Source organism: Triticum urartu, chromosome 2A (genome assembly GCF_056163025.1).
Source record: "Triticum urartu cultivar PI428250 chromosome 2A, HENAU_Tu73, whole genome shotgun sequence".
Lineage (NCBI taxonomy): Eukaryota > Viridiplantae > Streptophyta > Magnoliopsida > Poales > Poaceae > Triticum > Triticum urartu.
The window spans coordinates 78336638-78356957 of record NC_141874.1 but is presented as its reverse complement, the minus strand read 5'-3'; the positions used below and the strand labels follow the sequence as shown (position 1 = coordinate 78356957).

Here is a 20320-nt window from a genome sequence, read left to right as displayed (position 1 = left end):
GAGTCTTCTTCTGCAAAATTTGAAAAGAGATGGGTTGCGTGGACCTACGCCGAGTGCATCTCCAAAGGGCATTGCATGAGAAGGCCGCAACACCAACGACCCCAGGAGGTGACATTAGCGGGACCGGCCCGTAAGACAGAGCTCAACCACTAGATTTATCGACGCTGCAGGGACGGAGCTGAGCACAGACGCCGTGCCCAGTCTTCTCATGCCATAGTCCAAAAGAAAAACAGCCGGCGCGCGGTTCCCTTGTGAGTGAGGCACCTGTCACGGGCCTCCACTTGCCCATCAACGATTAGCCCATGCGAGAACAAGGCACCAAGGACCACGGGAGGTGACGTCACGGGAATGGCTCGCGAGACAGAGCTCAGCCCTTGGATTTAGCGACGCTGCAGGGTCGGACCTGAGCACAGACGCCGTGCCAGTCCTTAATCATGGGGCGGTCGCGGGTGAGCTTGCAAGGGATCATGACCTTAGTGGCGGTGAGGGTGCCAACCATATATCATGTAGATAATGCGAAGAGGACAACCAATTCTGATTCATGCGCAAAAGAGACAGCTGTGGGGGTGAGCCCCCAGCAGCTCGAGGATGATGTAGCCCGGGTGGCGCCCTCGATTGAATACCTGAGACATCACCTGATACTTGTCGTCAAAGAAGAGTTGGAGTAGCTGAAGACGCGAGTCGTGCGGATCGCTCCTGAGGATCGCCGGGATCCTGAGGCCCAGGGGCTCCGGAGGCCCTCAGTGGTCATGGGGGTCCGGCTCCTGCTCCGTTAGGACCGCCTGCCACTTAGCCTCCTGGCCCCCAAAGCCTGCTGCGTGAGGTACTGGGATGTGGCAGCTGCGTTGCGGAAGCCGAAGAGCGTGTGAATGTAGCTGCAGGTGAGAGTCCTCCTCCAGTCGACAGCCATCGGCCAGAAAGGCTCCAGAGAAGTGGCTCGGTCGAGGCCTGCGATGTCAACACAGACGCAGAATTGGTTGCTTGGGTTGCGGGTAAGTGAGCTTGGTGTCGTGCGGTTGCGCCCACCGCGTATGAGCCTTGCGTACTGAAGTTCCTCGGTAGCCTGGTCGATGAAGCCCTGAGCCCCCAACGCTGTATGACTCACGCTGGGCTCACAAAAACGCACATCGAGACACGCCCGCAGGTGGTGCCTGAACACCTCCCTCGTGATGCTGGTCAGACCAGAGGCATTCCAGAGGAGAGCCCCCGAGCCCGTCCTGAGAGGGGCGCTGGGCGCGCCTCCCTATGCGAGGGTGGAGGGCGCCTCGTCAGCAGGCGGGACCTGAGGAGGTGCCATCAGGAGCCCCTGCGTCCTGAGGTCCGTCTATGGACAGGTGCTTCTTCTTCTTGGGGGCGGTCTGCAGGACGAAGACGGCTCCATCTCCGTCGGAGCTCTCGACCGCTACAGCCTGGTAGGCGCGCTCCAGTGAACGCACTGCTTCCTTCTCGTCACAGGCGATCGTGATGACTCCGCCACTCCCAGGCATCTTGAGGACGTTGTAGCCGTGATGGGTCGCCGCCATGAACTTGGAGAGGGTCGGATACCCTAGGATGGCGTTGTACGAGAGGTGGATGTTGGCGACGTCGAAGTCAATGAGCTCGGTGTGATAGTTGTCGCGATCGCCGAAGGTGACGGGGAGGCGGACCTGCCCCATCGGGAGCATGGAGCCATCTGTGACTCCATAGAATGGCTTGGTTGGGTGCAGCTGATCATAGGGAACTTGGAGCGTCTCGAAGGTCTGGACGGAGAGGACGTTGAGCCCTGCTCCACCGTCGATGAGGGTCTTGGTCACGAGGACGTTGCTGATGGTCGGAGTGCAGAGCATCGGGAGAGTGTCTGGGGCTGCGGTGCACCTGAGCTGGTCCTTGGGGTCGAAGGTGATGACCTACTTGGTCCACCTGAGGTTGCGCGCAGCGTCAGGCCTGGGGAGCGCCGCATTCACCTCACGAGCAAACTGCTTGAAGATGCGGTGGGAAGCCGGAGCGTGGGCTCCTCCCAGGATGCATGCAACCGCGCGTGGCTCCTGAAAGCCCCCTGCTTCGTCTCCCTGGAGGTCGTCGTCGTTCCTTCTTGGCGGTGGTGGCAGCGGAGGAAATGTTGGAAATGTTCATAAGACATGTGACAAAAAACCCTGAAAAGTTTAACTCCAAGTTGAAAATACACAAGAAAAATAAAATATACAAATTTAGCATTATAGTGTGACAGAAAGGCTAAAGCAAAAATGCCACTATTCATATCTGGATTTCGATGACATTTCGTTGGTGGTGGAACAATAGCATGAGTCGTTTTTGCTTGCGTCTATATTTAGGAAAACGTACAAAGACAATTCACTTTGTATGTTTTCCAAAATATATAGATGCTATGGTGTATATTTTCAAACAAACAGAACAGATTGGTGTTACAAAGTTTCCCTTTTTGAGCACTACTTGCACACAGTGTGAGTTGAGGAAAAGAAGGCCCGGCCATCTCATACTAGTATGGCTGCTCGCCTATCCAACCGTCGTCGATGTAGCTCATGTCCACGAACTTCTCCACCTCCACCTCGCTCAGTTGCTTCTCCCACGGCACTCTTTCGGTCATGTTCGATCCCGGCCCGGTGCACCCAACCTCTGCGAATACGACATCGTTAGTCTCGCCGTCGGCTTTCCATGCCTGCCACCCCTGCGGGACGATGATGCTGGACATGTTCACGTGGTAGTAGACGACCGTGGCGTACACGTTCCACGCGCGTCCGAGATACTGGCGCCCGGTGCCTCTGACCTCACCGCCCTTGAACACAAAGCCGCCGGGGGCACTGGCGTCGACCCTGCCGTGCGCGGTCACCGACCCGGGCTTCTCGCCGTAGGATGGTGGCATGTTGGACACGATGGTGCAGGCGTCGTAGATGGACTGGCTGTAGCCGAAGATGAAGTCGATCCCGCCCTCGATGAAGCAGTCGCTGAAGTAGTGGCGGCCTAGGTCGTCACAGAGCGTATCCTGGAAGCTATGGAAGGCGCAGCCGTAGAAGGAGTTTCGGTCGCCGCGGACCAGCGCCGCCACCGCTTGGCTCTTGTTGATCTTATCGTGTGCGTTGTGCGTGTTCTTGAAGGCGATGTTCCGGGCGATGAAGTCGTCGGCGAGGACGGTGAAGGTGGCGCTCTGGTATGTTGGCGACGTCTCGCCGCGGCTGCGGACGTGGGCGCCGGCGTAGTCGTTGAAGTTGATGTCCGTGTTCGAGGAGCCGTCCCCTTCCAGCAAGATGAAGCCTTTCTCCTCCGGGATGATCACCTTCTCCCTGCATCCACCACGTACTGCACCAACGTAAACATCTTGGAAGGAGTACAAAATATTAGTTGAGTGCAATATGGAATTGTATAGCAAAAGACGACGGACGTGTAGCTCCCTGCCCGGACGTGGATCCTGACCCACTCCCGGTTGCCGTCGGGCACCAAGTTCACCGCCGACTGCACGCTCCAGAAATCCCCTCCTCCCTGACTGTCCACCGTGATGGTCCTCGACACCGGCGCCTGCGCAGAGCTCAAAGCCGGCCACCGGAGCAGCAGCACGACCACGACCGCGACCAGACTAACGACACGGTGATGCTCCATGAATTTCTCCCACGTACGTATCTTTGGTCGTTTTGCTCCGTGGAAGACACGAATCGATCGATCCATTTATCCATACGTGTCCCGTATTAATACAACTGTTTTATGACCGTTTGAAGGGTTTTGTAGAAAGAAACACGCACAACGGACTTTGTAGGAAGAAACACGCACACGCACAACATTTTATCTATCGCTTTTATGATCTTGCGTAGGAAGAAACACGCACACGCACAGCTTTTGAAAGATGCATGTGGTTACGTTTTTTTTAAGAGTGAATTCTGGTTTTTACCCTCTATTTTGATGTTTTTGACACTAATTACCCTATTTAGCAGGATTTCATCCATTTTACCCCATTTAGCAAAAATTTTGCCACAATTTACCCATTTTAAAATTTTGCGAGCATTCTGATGAGTAGGTCCCAATTGTTAGGTCCACCTAGCATGCCCCATCAACAGTTTTTACCTACCTATTTTTCTCCATGTTGAACTAGTCCTCGCAGCTTCGCTCGAGTGGGCTGGCCTGATATGATCGCCAGAGCAGGTCGCTCGCGTCCAACGCACAAGGCGTAAGTTGGGCCGCACCACTCTGGCCTCCAATATTCATAGCACACATTGTTCGCCTTCCTTCGAATCACACACACGCTGCAAACAAAGAAAAAAAGGATTTCAACAATATTCAAAATGGTGAAAAAACTTTAAATCAATGTACGTCAGTTATAGATGGGTGATATGTATACATGTGATCTTCTAATAAGCATTTTAATTTTGTCTGAGTCAGGAAAACTTCATAATACCCATATGATGGAGATGGTCAAAATCATGTGGAATGGGGTACGACGTGAGGGCTTGCTTGTTCACCAACCTCGCTGATTTGTTGGACGAGCGGCCCCCATAGATCTGCAACCGAGCACAACCTGATGGGGGCATGTACATGGACGCGCCCATGCCGACGTCGGCGAGCTTGATGGAGCCGGATTACATGGGGTCATTTCTTGCCTTGATGTCGCGCCCAGACGTTGGTGAGATTGACGGAGCCGGATTCCACGGGGTCATTTCTTGCCTTGATGTCACGACCATATATAACGCCGCTCGAGGAGGTATGAAATCACGCCGCTGCCGTTGCCTGACAATCCCTAACCATAAGTTCGAGCGAGCCTGACGAGTACGTATGGGCAGAAGCCTGGACGGGCGATGCAATCTATTAGGCGTGAGTAAGGAGCGTGGTCGACTCGGGCATTATGCGTTGGACGAGACGCAAGTGACCTCCATCGGGCCGGTCCGGTCGGGAGAAGCCGAGAGGACTGGTTCACGAGAGAGAAAAATAAGCAGGAAAAAACCATCGATGTGGCATGCCAGCTAGACTTCACAATTGGGACCTGTCTGCCAGAACACTCATGAAATTTTAAACAGGGTAAATCGTGGCAGAACTTTTGTTAAATGGGGTAAAATGGATGAAATTTCGCTAAATGGGGTAAGTAGTGTCAAAAATGTCAAAATAGGGGGTAAAAACCGGAATTCACTCTTTTTTTAACTTATGCATGTGGTTACGTCTTAATTTCCTAACTAAACTATGATGGTATACAGCGGTTACCACTAACTTATGCAGGTGCTAACTTTACCATAAGGGAATATATATTGAGAAAAAGGGTTTCCCCTCGCTTTGTATTCCAAAGCAATCATCCGATACAACCAATGATAGGTGCTGGGGCAGAAGCAGCACAAGCACGTCCAAAAGAAAAAAGAGAAAAAGAAAAGAAACAAATGCCGAAAATGCCGGATCGACAAAAACGACGAAGCCTCACGACCGCTGCGTCCACCGGAGTCGCCCACCAAGCTCCGAGACTCCGAAGCGCCAGTACCAATCAACACCTCCAAGAAGGGACGCGGTGATGGCGACGCTGCTGCTAAGGGTTTCCCTCGGTACACGGCGAGGAGAGAGGAAGGGTAGCCCCGACGCCCTCCAGGAAGGTCCAGTGGCACCCTCAGGCACCGCCGGGTCGGTGTCGGCCAAGCCAACAGGGATTTCTTCCGATCCCATCATCCACCTCAGGCACTCCGCAGCTCACCACCAAACCGACCACCACCCTGTGCCAGCACGGACACGAAGCTTCCCACGCTGTCTCACCACGGCACCGCGAAGATGGTCTGCACAACGAAGAAGAGGAGCCGGGACTAGGGCAACAGCACCGTCAGCATACGGGAGGTCCCCACCTCCACCGTCCATGACGGTAGCCGATCGGACGCCAAAGCAGGAGCCTACCGGGCCCGTGGCCCCTGTCGGTGTCAAAATCGGAGGATCTCAGGTAGGGGGTCCCGAACTGTGCGTCTAAGACGGATGGTAATAGGAGGCGGGGGACACAAGGTTTACCCAGGTTCGGACCCTCTCGATGGAGGTAATACCCTACTTCCTGCTTGATTGATCTTGATGATATGAGTATTACAAGAGTTGATCTACCACGAGATCGTAGAGGCTAAACCCTAGAAGCCAGCCTATGATTATGATTATGATTGTTGTTGTCCTATGGACTAAACCCTCCGGTTTATATAGACATAGGAGGGGCTAGGGTTACACAGAGTCGGTTACAAGGGGGTAGATCTACATATCTGAATTGCCAAGCTTTCCTTCCACGCAAAAGAGAGTCCCACCCGGACACGGGACGAAGTCTTCAATCTTGTATCTTCATAGTCCAACAGTCCGGCCAAAGTATATAGTCCGGCAGTCCGAGGACCCCCTAATCATGGACTCCCTCAGTAGCCCCTGAACCAGGCTTCAATGACGATGAGTCCGGCGCGCAGTTTGCCTTCGGCATTGCAAGGCGGGTTCCTTCTCTGAATACTCCATAGAAGATTTTGAACATAAGAATCGTGTCTGGCTCTGCAAAATAAATTCCACATACCACCGTAGAGAGTATATTATTCCACAAATCTAATCTGCTGACAACTCTTCATAACGTGACATCCTGCCGTAGCCCGGTCATTACGAACCGTTTTTCCCTGCCTGCCACTTCACGTGTTGCGAGGCAGTTTTATTGGCACGTCTTGTCGAAGCAGAGATCGTGTTCCCTTTATCACGGGATTCTCATCAATACGGGTGTGGGTAACCCAATCGTGCTTGTTAGTATGACTCCTCGATTTTAGGCAAGTTCCAAACGGCCACGCGGAGGACGCTTGATATTCGCCCTCTTTATAAAGGGGCCAAGGCCTGTCCTTTTCTTCTCGCGCTCAATCCTTCCCTTCCCCCACCCTGAGTTCCAACACCCAAGGCTCAGGCTAAGCGCTTCGGACCTTCAACCATGTATGGATCCAACCTTTAAGGCCGGTGGATGGCTTCCTCTGTCATAGAGGAGGACATCAAGAAGCTAAGGGAAGCCAGGTATCTGACCGCCGAAATCTCGCACAGGCTGCCTGCTCAAGGGCATGTCATCCCCACTCCCGAACCCAACGAGAGTGTCGTATTTGTTTCCCACTTCCTCCGAGGGCTAGGCTTTAGTCTCGATCCCTTTGTTAGAGGGCTCATGTTCTAATACGGGCTCGACTTCCACGATCTAGCTCCAGATTCACATCTCGTCGTTTATCGTCATATGTGAGGCCTTCCTCCGCATCACCCCACACTTCGGATTATGGCTCAAGACCTTCAATGTGAAGCCAAAGATGATTGATGGGCGACACGCAGAATGTGGAGGTGCCATAATAAGCAAAGGCGTCGATGCTCCATGGCCAAAAGGTTCCTTCCCGGAGATGTCCAACTTATGGCAACGGGAGTGGTTTTACATCACAGCTCCTCAAATTACTAAGTGGGTAGCTTCCCCCACCTTCCGTTCGGCCCCCCACCATAACTAGCATCATGGGTCAACAAGGGGCTGGACTGGGGGCCAGTTAATGATGTGCCGACATTGCAGAGTCGCATCCGAGATCTCCTCGAGAGAGATGTCAGCCTTGTCAAGGTAATGCAAGTCATGCTAGTCCGTCGGGTGCTGCCATGCCAACGTCGACCTCTCCGTATGTGGGAGTTCAACCCGGAAGGATCGTGAAATATTCAGTAATTCTTCGGCATGACGCTCGAAGGGATGTATGGATTGTACTTCGGATCACGAATAAAGTGTCCGGACACCACCGAGGATGCGGGTCTGAACTGCAATCGTCTACATACCCACGTAAGTAATTCTGCGGCCGAACACGCTATATTTTCATTCATCATAACATCATTCTAAAGAAATTGCTCTTGGCCAGGACTGGACAAGAAAGGCGAAGATGATCAGGTGTTCGGCCCCCCTTCCCAAAGGCTCACCGGATCCTGTACTAGCCAGGATGCTTGAGCACGAACCTTATCAAGTGCCATCAGGGGAAGATAAGGGGAGGAATAAGGAAACCGAAAGCGGGCCTCATGCATTACTCATCCAAACCAGGGGAATTAGTGTCTCCGCGAAGGAGGACAATCGGGGAGAAGAATCTGAAATTCCCTCTCCCCAAGGAGGGAAAAGGACCACCTCCGAAGACTAGGAAACAAGGGTTTCCAAACGAGGGAAGAAACCTTCGCCAGGGGGCCCTGCCCCGAAGGGCATCCTTACCACACATCGCCCGCAAGGGGATCAGCCCTCCACCGAGCTGTAAGTGAACAAGAGTACTTTTGGTAAATATATCATCCTTTATCTCTGAGGACAATAACCGAGACATATGTCTTGCAGGCTGGATCGTAGCCCTTCTCGACAGAGTTCGTCTTCGGGGGATCTTCTTCCAAAGATGATGGAGAGCTAAACGCCTCCCCCTGTCTCCCCGCCTCCTGGGGCGGACGACCCTGAGGTGTCATCACGGAGGATTTCTCCTGATCCGCCAAGGCCAGAAGGTAACCCTTCGGCCACCCGGAGTCCGGAGTATTCGGCTCCTAAGGGGAGCAATAGAAAGAGCCCGGGATTGTCCGGTGCACAACCGGACATACTGATGGGTCTTTTGGAGCAAGCAGCTATCTCACAGGAGCATCGTACTTTGATGAGTACGGTGGTTGAGAGGATCTCATCCGCCACAAGTGGGCTGCATGAAGCTTTTACGAGCCTACTAAGAGGCTTTGAGGTACGCAAAGTAATATATAAATTTTTTTATGGTACCGCACACGCTAGGTGTGCTCTATACAGATAGTAGCCCCTGAGACTGTGGTTGCTGTCTGGAGGCGGCAAACAGAGGATCATAGTCCTAGGTAATAATCGCGCTGCTTTCCTGTGCAGGCGGCTGACGGTCCAGTGGCTGGCCGGACTGCTGAGTTTGCCGGACTGAGCCGGCAACTTGACGCGGCAGATGCCGACATTGCGCCTGTGAACAAGTGGCTTGACGAGGCACAGGGTATGTATTGTTGGGTGGTCAACAAATATTAAGAGGAGCATGATGCTAGTATCTATAATATGTTGGGACTGTAGATGGAGCTGCCGCCGTGGAGACCCTTCGGGCGGAACTTGCCAGAGCCAAGGAACAAGCCAGGAGGAGTGATGCGGCCGCCCTGAAGGCGGTCGAAGACTTAAGAGTCGAACAGGCTGCTCATCGCATGAGCGAAGATAAAATAGCCAAGATGGCTGTTGAGCTGAAGGATGCCGCCGCCCGGTATGAGCTTTTTGAAAAGGAAAGCCAAGCGAAAACGGCGGACCTGACGAAAGCCATGGTACCAGCCAAGGAAACCCGCTCTAAAATCAGAGCGGGGGAGGAGGAGCTTCGTCAAGCCGGAGATATCACGGCTGGGAAGCCCTTTTTGTTGCGGACGAAGTTTGGATATCCGAAGTATGCCCCTCTGGATCAATTATGGAGTGCTGCAGATGCGTACGTGGACATGGCAAGGAGTGCAGCTGATGCGACTGAGTTTTTCAAAGATCAAAAAGATCACAAAGTGGAAAAGTTGTTATGGCCGCAGTTCAGTGCTCCAACGCGTCCACTGCTGTTAAATGAGCAAATGCCGAGTGGGCTGAGCTCCATAGGTTGTTCGGGATTGCCATGAGGTCTGTCGTGGATCATCTTTGCCGGGAGGACCAAGGCCGAATAGTTATTTTAGTTTAGTGCAACGATTCCTTGGTGTTGTGCCGCATATCGACACTGCAAAGAGGTCGGCGTGCATAGAGGGTGCGCGGATGCCTCTTGCCCGTGTTAAGACATACTGGGCAGAGATGGATGCCACCGCTATTGCAACCCGGGGTCCGGCGGTAGGCCAGGTCTCGGCCGAGCACTATTTTGAAGAACTTCTAGAAGGCGCTCGTTTAATAGAGACTCAGTGCTCGAAGAGTAGCATGTTCGAGTGACATGTATCCCAATTGTAAAAACAATGCTATTTGGATTATAAAGGCTATGTTTATACTTTTTGACTGAAAGTATTATGATGCCTCCTGTGCGGCCGTTTATGTATGTATATAACCTGAAAGTTTGTAGTCGTCGACTTCAGCCCCCACGCATATAATGCGGGGATATTCGGAAAAGCGTGTATTCACAATTGATCCAACGTCTTGGTCCATTAAGGAGGTGTTAGCATGGCGAACAAGGCAATCGAACTATATTGCTTTAACACTTTCACTTAGTCATAGGAGTTTGATAGTGGGGCTACTATATAGCCCCTGGTACTTCCGCACTTATCCGAATACGGTGCGTGTGCATACATGACCGGGAAACCGGTCCTTCGTTAATGCGGAGGAATCGCGAAGATTCCGCTGAGTCCTCGAGTGGTTGACCAGTCTCGTGCTTTATCATGACAGTCAGTTTTTGGCTTTCTCTACTGAGGTGCTCATCCAGATGAACCAGGGCACAATCGCGGTAGTTCTCCCGGTGCCACCTTAGCCGATAGAGCGGAACGTAAGGTAGCGAAACACGGGAGTCGGGCAAACCCAACTATTGACCAAAGACATGATTCGGAGCTGATGCATATAAGGCCAAACACGCGGCACCGAACACTCCCTAAGGTATTCGGTCTTTACAACGTATACTGGGCTGAGTAACGCCCTCGATAATAAGCGCTGAATTTCCAGGTATGTGCATTAGTTTGACGTGATGAAATGTCAAGAACGCCAGCATCCCTCTTGGTTATCTTGAGTATCCAGAGGGTGTGAAGCAACAAGAGACAGTAAAAAATGTTTACACAGGGTCTTAATCTAAAAGAAACCTTTGAACAGGGCCCTGCTGCATGTCTGCGCCTGTGTCTCTGTTGTGCCGTATCCTGGAAGGGTGTAGCACGATGATCATCTGTAAGAGAGAAAAGCCCAGGTGAACGTTTTCGTGCAAAAAATTGGTTATTCTTAATAAACCATTAAAATTAAATCTAAATAAGGTCAAGCCGAACTGTAGGCCTTTTTACATGCGGGAAACCCCTAGCGCCACCTATGGGGGTATATCCATCGACCCAATCTCAGGTTTATCTGAGCTGTTACAGCTAGGGGTGCGCCGGACTCGTCTAGCCGTGTCCGCGGTCTTGACGACCGATCATTTATTCTGGATGTAGAGGTCGTTCAGTGTTTGGCTGCTAAAGCCGCCACACGTTCTTCTACACGTAAGGAATGCTCTGTTTTTCCGCTAACTATGATGATGCCACATGGACCGGGCATCTTAAGCTTAAGATAAGCATAATGCGGTATTGCATTAAAACGAGCGAGGGATGTTCTTCCGAGTAGTGCTTGATAGCCGCCTCGGAATGGAGTGATATCGAAGGTTAACTTTTCACTTCGGAAGTTGTCGGGAGAACCGAATACAACCTCTAGTACTAGAGAGCCCGTGCAGCGGGCCTCTGGGCCTGGTATTACTCCTTTAAAGGTAGTATTGCTTTGGCTGATTCTTGTCGGGTCTATCCCCATTTTGCGGACTGTGTTCTGATATATCAGATTAAGACTACTGCCGCCGTCCATAAGGACTCGGGTGAGATGGTATCCGTCAATTATTGGGTCTAGTACCAATGCAGCCGATCCTCCATGCCGGATACTAGTCGGGTGATCCCTGCGATCAAAGGTGATCGGGCAGGCCGACCAGGGGTCGAACTTGGGGGTGACATGCTCCACGGCGCATACGTCTCAGAGTGCGCGTTTGCTCCTCCTCTGCGTTACGTGTATCATGTTCACTGTTTTGACCTCTGGTGGGAATTTTTTCTGTCCCCTAGTGTTTTGCTGGCAAGGCTCATCCTCGTCTTCACTTAGTGTCTCCCTCCCCTTGTGTTCGGCGTTTAGCTTGCCGGCCTGCTTGAAGACCCAACATTCTTTGTTGGTGTGATTTGCAGGTTTGTTGGAGGTGCCATGAATTTGACATAATTTGTCTAGAATCTTGGTTAGACTAGACGGTCCATCTCTGCTGCCTTTGAATGGCTTTTTCCGTTGGCCGGGTTGAGAGCCCCTGAATGCGGCGTTTACCGTCGTGTTGTCTGGGCTGTCTTCATTGTTTCGACGCTTGCTTTTATTGCGTCATGGTTTTCCATTGCCATCCCTGACTTAGGATGTGCTTGGGTCACTGGTGCCGCTACGGGCCAGCCAACTATCTTCGCCCGCGCAAAAGCGGGTAATCAGGCTTGTTAGGGCTGCCATTGTCCTTGGTTTTTCCTGGCCAATGTGTCTGGCGAGCCATTCATCCCGCACACTGTGTTTGAAAGCCGCTAAGGCTTCGGCGTCCGGGCAGTCGACAATTTGATTCTTCTTAGTGAGGAATCTGTTCCAAAGCTTTCGGGCTGACTCTCCGGGCTGTTGAATTATGTGACTTGAATCATCTCCATCTAGAGGTCGGACATAGGTCCCTTGAAAATTAGCCCTAAAAGCATCCTCAAGCTCTTCCCAACTTCCAATTGAGCTTTCCGGAAGGCTCTTCAGCCAGTGCCGAGCTGGTCCCTTCAACTTGAGGGGCAAGTATTTGATGGCGTGGAGATCATCTCGGCGAGCCATGTGGATATGGAGGATAAAGTCCTCGATCCAGACCCCAGGGTCTGTCGTTCCATCGTATGCCTCTATGTTCACAGGTTTGAATCCCTCGGGAAATTCGTGATCCAGCACCTCATCTGTGAAGCATAGGGGGTGCGTGGCACCCCTGTATTTGGATGTGTCATGGCGTTCTGACAGTTGTAGTGTTCAGTTTTGATTCTATGCCGGAGCGCGCTTCCTAGATCCGTAGATGGACCTGGTCAGACTGGCTTTTTGGTGCAAGTCCTCACGTAAATCGTGTACTAACTTATGTTTGACATCATTAGCCTCCCTATCGCGGCCACGGGGTGGTCGATCCGGCTGATCGGCCATTTTATTTTTCGGCTGTGTAGGCTCTAAAGCCTCGTCATCGAATTCAGGCAGCAGCTTGCATTTTGGATAGCTCTTTGTGTGGCGACTACCACCGTACTTTTCTTCAGTGTCGAGCACTTTGTTCCATCTACTGTTGAGTGTATTTTTTGTGGCTTTAAGCCTTTGCTTCTGCTTATTTAGACTCCTCGCGGCGGCAATGAGCCTTCTATGGAGGTTCTCTTGCTCCAAGTGCCTTTCCGGGATGATGTGTGCATCGCCGTCCGGACTGTTCTCCTCTCCGGAGACAGGTTGATTAGCTTTACTTGGTGTCACCGTGATCGGGCAGCAGCTCCGTACTATGTTCGCCGTCCGCTGGTTCATCCTGCTCTGTTGCTGGGTCCATGTGGTCGTCGTTTTCTTGGGTGTCGACCGGGGTATTATTCTTTCCAGGGCTATTATCGTTGTTTTTGCTGATGCGCGATTTGGAGCGGCGCCTATGTCGTTGCTTTGGTTGCTTCTCGAGGGGATTATCCTTTGCTGCATCCTTCCGTTCCTCGTCATTGTTTTCTTTGGGTGTATCCACCATGTATATATCGTGTGATGAAGTGGTTGTCCAGCGCCCTATGGGCGGTGGTTCCTATTCCTCTCCTGCATCGTTGTCCATACCGTCAATGTCTTCAGAGTCGAAATCAAGCATGTCGGTTAAATTGTCGACAGTGGCTATTAAGTGGGTGGTGGGTGGGGAATGAATTTCTCCGTCGTCCGCTTCCCACTCAAGTCGGACATAGTTCGGCCAAGGGTCTCCTGACAATGAGAGAGACCTCAATGAATTTAGCACGTCGCCCAAGGGCGAGTGTTGAAAGATATCTGCGGAGGAAAACTCCATGGTCGGTGCCCAATCAGATTCGATAGGCACGGTCGTGGGTGGTTTGGAGCCTGTGGCCGGGGACGAATCCAAGGATCCGGCAACACAGGCCTCGTAGGAGGTGAAGTCAGTATTCGACTCTATCATCACTAAGTGTGCGGCCTCCGTGGCGGGGTCCATCCACCCGTCCTCGAATGGCACGATCTGTTTCGGATTGAGGGCCGAAGTAGCCACAGGTGTGATGTCCCGAACACCGTTCGGCGGTAGAGCGAAGTCATGCTCGTCGAGAATGTGCGGTGCACCTGACATGGGCTCGAATCCATCGAAGATCAAGTCTTCGCCAATGTCGGCGGTATAGTTCAAAATTCCAAACCTGACCTGATGGCCAGGGGCGTAGCTCTCAATCTGCTCCAGATGGCCAAGCGAGTTGGCCCGCAGTGCGAAGCCGCCGAATACGAAGATCTGTCCAGGGAGAAAGACCTCACCCTGCATCGCATCGTTACCAATGGTCGAAGGAGCCATCAAGCCTTATGGTGACGACACAGTGGAACTCTCAATGAAAGCACCAATGTCGGTGTCAAAACCAGCGGATCTCGGGTAGGGGATCCCGAACAGTGCGTCTAAGGCGGATGGTAACAGGAGGCGGGGGACACAAGGTTTACCCAGGTTCAGGCCCTCTCGATGGAGGTAATACCCTACTTGCTGCTTGATTGATCTTGATGATATGAGTATTACACGAGTTGATCTACCACGAGATCGTAGAGGCTAAACCCTAGAAGCTAGTCTATGATTATGATTATGATTGTTGTTGTCCAACGGACTAAACCCTCCGGTTTATATAGACACCGAAGGGGGCTAGGGTTACACAGTTGGTTACAATGGAGGAGATCTACATATCTGAATTGCCAAGATTGCCTTCCACGCAAAGGAGAGTCCCACCCGGACACGGGACGGAGTCTTCAATCTTGTATCTTCATAGTCCAGCAGTCCGGCCAAAGTATCTAGTCCGGCAGTCTGAGGACTCCCTAATCCTGGACTCCCTCAGCCCCACAGGCCCGGCCGGGCCTTCAGAGGCCCTAATAGCTCCCGCCTCCGCGCAGCAGCTGGCACGCCGTCGACGCCGATACCCCAGTCCAAGCCGCTCCCCAACCTCCCCATACAGAGGGAGTCGCGGTCGCGCCGGAGCCGACCCGCAAGGACCCAGATGGGGCCCTACGGGCCCAGATCTGGGCCGGGGACAAGCCACCGGCCAACCAGCACCACCGGAGCGCCCCGCCGCCAAGAGGCGGCACCACCGCGGCGAGCGCCACCGGCCTCCGCCCTCCGCCACCAGGACGCCGGGCCACCACCAGCCGAGCACCACCGCCCCCTCCCCCCACCCCGGGAAGGAGGAGAGCGCACGGGTAAGGGACGACCCGCCGTCGCCGACACCACCCGGCCGGACCCGAGGGCGACCGCAGGCGGTGGCGGGGGGAAAGGGCGAAGGAGGACGGACGAGAAGGAAGGGAGGGCGCGCGCTGCCCCGGTCGCCTCCCGGGGAGACGGTGGAGGCGGCAAGGTGGGGAAGAGGGGATGGGAGGCGGGGAGGGGAGGGGAAGGGGGGCTGCGTCGGGCGGCCGGCGGCAGCGGGAAGGAGCCGGGCGGCCGGCGGCGGGGGCGGCGGTGAGAAACCCTAGCGTGGGAGTGGGGGAGCGGGGGAGCGGGGCAGATCAGATGCAACATGTTTCCCGAACAGGGAACATATGCACTCCCAATACCTTTTTCTATCCCTAAGGGAATATATGTATTGGTTACTATATAAACTTGGCGATATTTCCTAAAACAAACAGAGACAAGCCAATATGGTGAGGAGGAATGGGTGGTTTGGATTGATCACCATGAACCTTCATTTTTCAAACAAAGGTTTGAAGGAAAGAAAAGAAAACAAACAGAAAAAATATCCACATACCAATTGACTTTTTTCGAAAAGGAGGGTTTTCCCTTCCCTATGCATTAGACAATGCACCACTTGCTAGATAGACTTACTTCTTTTCCGCCATATGATCTCACAAGGATGGTTGGTTCGGATATGGTCATTGCTATAGTTTGCCTATCGCAGATGTGATTGCTATCTAGTTTTTTTGTTGCCTAAGCATAGTTGTTGGAGTGTTTGTGTGGGTGTTGGTGTGGGCTGTGTGTATCCTAGCTATGCAGATGCCGAGTGTGTAATCATCGTGTTTGTATCCTCTTGATGCTTCATTTTGAGTAAATAAAAGTCACCCTTTGCCGAAAAAATATGATCTCACAAGGACGGGTTCCACTGTCATCATGATAACGGAACATGCCTAACGAGGATAGGCTTAATGGGCACTCAACCTTCCCCCTCCACGTGTGATTATGCTCCGGCTTGTCTGAGGAATTTGATATGGTGTTTTGGGATGGAGAGCGGAATAGGGTTTGCTGGTGACCAGTAGCTTATAGGGATGGTCATTCTAGGCAGACCATGAGTGGAGACAGATTACGGATGACGAAAGTGTGGTTAGTGGTGGTTAACACAACAAGCGTCATAAGAGGCTGGGATATAGTGATGAATCAAGAGGGACGAAGGGGGGACTAATAACGACGATATTGCTGTGACAATAGCTTTGGATCTAAAGGGGAAGTAGGAAAAGGAAGCGGATGAGAAGTGGGAGAAAAGGAACGCGTTAGATGAATGAGAAAGCATTGTCACCGAGAGGACGCATTTAAGTTGAAAAAACTTGATCACCAAGAGAATACATTTGGGTTGAAGAGTGTACACCAAGTTGTATAGTAGTGTTCGCGTTCACATGTGGGTCCCACATGAGACAATACAAAGACAATGGTTCTCATGCCTAGACTTGTCCGTTGCCACATGGGCACATCATTCTCTAGTATGTTTGATATTAATAATCATCCCTTAGGCTTGCTTCAAACTTGGAAGTGTTGTTTTTCACATAGGATGCTTTTTTAGTACGTATGATCTTATCAACCCTTCTGCTTGCTTTTGGGATTTCACAACATGCTCGATAGATTCCAACCTTTCGCTACATGTTCATTCTTCTTGCTTTCTTCGATTTGTTAATTGTCACTGATCTATTTTGCTACTCTGGTATCAACTAAGCCTAGCCCTCCTGTGATGTGTGTGTTGATAACCCACAAGTGTAGTGTATCATAACAATCTTTGATGAAAAGTATCACAACCCAAATTTAATGATTCGACACGAGGGGATCCAAAGAATACTTATAAGGTTTAGCAGTTGAGTTGTCAAATCAACCAAACCTAAAAACAGAGTACTTACTCAAGAGAAGTTATTAGTAGCAAATATGATGAAATTTTGATTGTTTGATTGCGGTTGAGTAACAAAAGCAGTAGTATCCATCAATTGCCAGGTACAAAATATATTTAAATGTAGAAAGAAAGGAAGTGGATGAGAAGTGGGAGAAAAGGAACGTGTTTGAAGAATGAAAAGTCACTGCAACGAGAGGACGCATTTAAGTTGAAAAAATTAGGTCACCGGGACAATACATTTGGGTTGAAGAGTGTACATCAAGCTGTATAGTAGTGTTCACGTTCACATGTGGGTCCCACATGAGACATGGAATAGACGATGGTTCTCATGTCTGAACTTGTTCATTGCCAGATGGGGCACATAATTCTCTAGTGTGTTTGATCTTAATAATCATCCTTTAGGCTTGTTTCAAACTTGGAAAGTAAGTTTTCTAGGATGCATTTTTTAGTACGTATGATCTTATCACTCCTTCTGCTTGGTTCTGGACTTTCGCAACATGCTCGTTGGACTCCAACCTTTTGCTGCATGTTCATTCTTCTGACTTTTTCCTACTTGTCAACTGCCATTGCTCTATGTTTTCTATAGCTCTGGTATCAACTAAGCTTAGCCCTGCCTTGATGTGTGTGTTCATAACCCACAAGTGTAGTGTATCGTAAAAATATTTGATGAAAAGTATCACAACCCAAATTTATTGATTCAACACGGGAGGATACAAAGAATGCATATAAGGTTTATCAGTTAAGTTTGCATTTCAACCAAACCTAGAAACAATGTACTTACTCAAGAGAATTTATTAGTAGCAAATACGATGAAGTGTTGATTGTTTGATTGCGATTGAGTAACAAAAGCAGTAATACCCATCAGTTTTTAGGTACGAAATATCTTTAAAGAGAGCAAGAATTATGAAAAACTCAGGTATCGGCATGGATAATGGAATGTTTCATGGATATAATCAGTCATGTAATAGCATAAACATAGGGCATATATAGTCAACTAGCTCAACATCTTCAACTTATGTAGGCATGCATGTATTCTGTATGTAGTTGTACGTGCTTCCATAAGGACTTGCATAGCTTTTTTGTTCTACCCTCGCTTTTGAGCAGGATCCTAATAGAAATTGAGGATAATTAAGTGAATCATTTCACAAAGCACCAAAGCAAAGTATTAACACTTAATGTAATCCCCAATTTACAGTCATTCCCATTGATATTCCAATTAATGTCACTTCGAGGTTTTGACTTCAGAAACTATAATAAGTGCATACAACTTGTAGGTATAGTTCAAACACATAGATAATCATGAAAACAAATACGGTTCAGATTTGATATCATATCACTTGGGCCTAGTGATGAGCATTAAGTATAGAAAAGTTATAACAACATGAATCTCATAACATAGATGACACTAGGAATCATAATAACCTAACAAATATGATAAAACTTACATAATGGATCTTATCCAATTCCCATCTGTCCCATGTTCCTATAGAGAATTACTCACACATGGATGGGAAACATGAGGCTGATGATGAAAAGGGACTTGGTGATATCGATAACGAAGAATCTTCCTCTCCGGAGGCTAGATCAACTTCCAAACAGCCCCTAGCGAAAACATCAGATAAGACAGAGGCTACGCCCCAATAAAAATTGGCAAAAATATATCATAAGATTTGAGGTAATGAAAGCTTATATGAGCGAAGAGGTGGCGCGGGAGGGTGACCGTGGGTCCCGGGCGGTCACTGGGTGTGGCCAGGAGCCATGTCGCTTGGGCCTTGTGGTCAGCCTCTCGACCGCCTTTGTGGCTCTTTTTCCATGATACGTGCAAATATGATTTTTCGGGGAACTTTTCAACACGAAAGAGAACACCGAAACTTTCTTGAAAACCACATTACTACAATTAGTTTTTTTATGCAAATTTGAAGACGAAAATATAGCAAAAGTTCTCAGAATAGTAGATAACATTAAGACATATCACCCACATGCAAGTGAGATGAGATGTTTTGAGCACTACCAGCAAGCATAAATAATTACGCATAAGATGAGTTGTACTTAAGGAATGCACATCCTAACGTGGTTGGCTAGGTCTGACACGTTGTGTGAACGAGAGAATACCCCGCGCGTTGCTGCGGGAATCGATTGCATATATTTTAGTGATTTGATTATATGAAAGATGCATAGTGGGATTAATAATATATGAACGAAACCTAAAATTAAATATTATATATTGTATTTGATTATTATGTAGTCTAAAAATATTTTGAATATAAGTGGCATAATAATAAATGAAAACTTTTTTCATGCATATTGAGTGGATCTTTGATGGGATGGCATGTGTGGTGAGGTGAGATGTGTGCATAGGATCAACTCTTTTTGTCATGCATGTTATGGTGGGTCTTCGATGAGGTGACATATGTGCATGTTAAGGTAATTGAGATAGTGGGGATGAGCTATTTAGTAGTACTAGATGATGCCGCGCACGTTGTTGCGGGAATGTTTGCAATATTTCAATGAGATTTTGATTATATGGAACATGAATTCTTGAAACATTAGTTTCTAAAAGTATATAAGAATTAAATGTAAATAGCGTAATAAAATGGAATTTTATATGCATGCATGTTGTAGTGGATTTTTAATATGCATAGTTGCATATTGTGGTGGGCCTTTTCTTATGCATGTTGAATGATGAGGTGGCATGCTTGCATGCTTGCATGGAATTTTATTTAGATATAGAAGATTGGGTGAGTGAGACCAACATGTGAAGAGCATCTCAAGACCTACCGGCTGAGTCTCTCGAAGGTTCTCATAAAGAAAAGATGGCATATGTGCATTCATAGATGTGAGTGTATGCACTTGTATGTGAACGCAGTGTTTGTATTGTGTTTCGCAAAAACAAATCTTAATTTCTAAAATATATGTTTAAGATTAGTACAATTATATGTGCAAAAAGTAATTCTCAGTCTCACAAAAATTAGGTCATTGAATTAAGAATTCATTAGAAAATACGCTATTACAGAACCAAATAGCAATGCGCCATCATCACTAACTGGCCCGGAGCCACCGGTCAGAGATGAAGCACCATGTCATAAGTACCAAGATTTGTAGCTTAATAGAAAGCCTCACGATGCATCAAGCTTGGTCCTCAAGGAAATAGAATGGGAAAACTCTGTAAGCATCACACGTTCAATTCTGCAAATTGAACCCGTGTGGTCCGCCTGCACAATTGCATGCCTTACATGCATAGAAGGCCTCACCATGCACCAAGCTTGGTCCTCAACAAACACAATGGGGAAACCCCATAAGTATCACATGTCAATTCTGCAAATTGAACCTGTGTGGTCCGGCTGCACAATCGCATGCCTTACTACTGAGTCAAGGC

At 49.7% G+C, this 20320-nt stretch overlaps 1 protein-coding gene across 1 annotated transcript; it reads right to left on the bottom strand.

Annotated features, from left to right (window-relative positions):
- Positions 1-2473: 2473 nt before the first annotated feature.
- On the bottom strand, positions 2474-3654 carry LOC125541056 (putative pectinesterase 66). The gene is made up of 2 exons (XM_048704546.2): positions 3374-3654; positions 2474-3275 (listed from the first exon to the last, which is right to left on the bottom strand). Exons 1-2 carry the CDS (start codon positions 3652-3654, stop codon positions 2474-2476), a joined length of 1083 nt encoding a protein of 360 aa, XP_048560503.2.
- Between the last annotated feature and the right edge of the window lie 16666 nt (positions 3655-20320).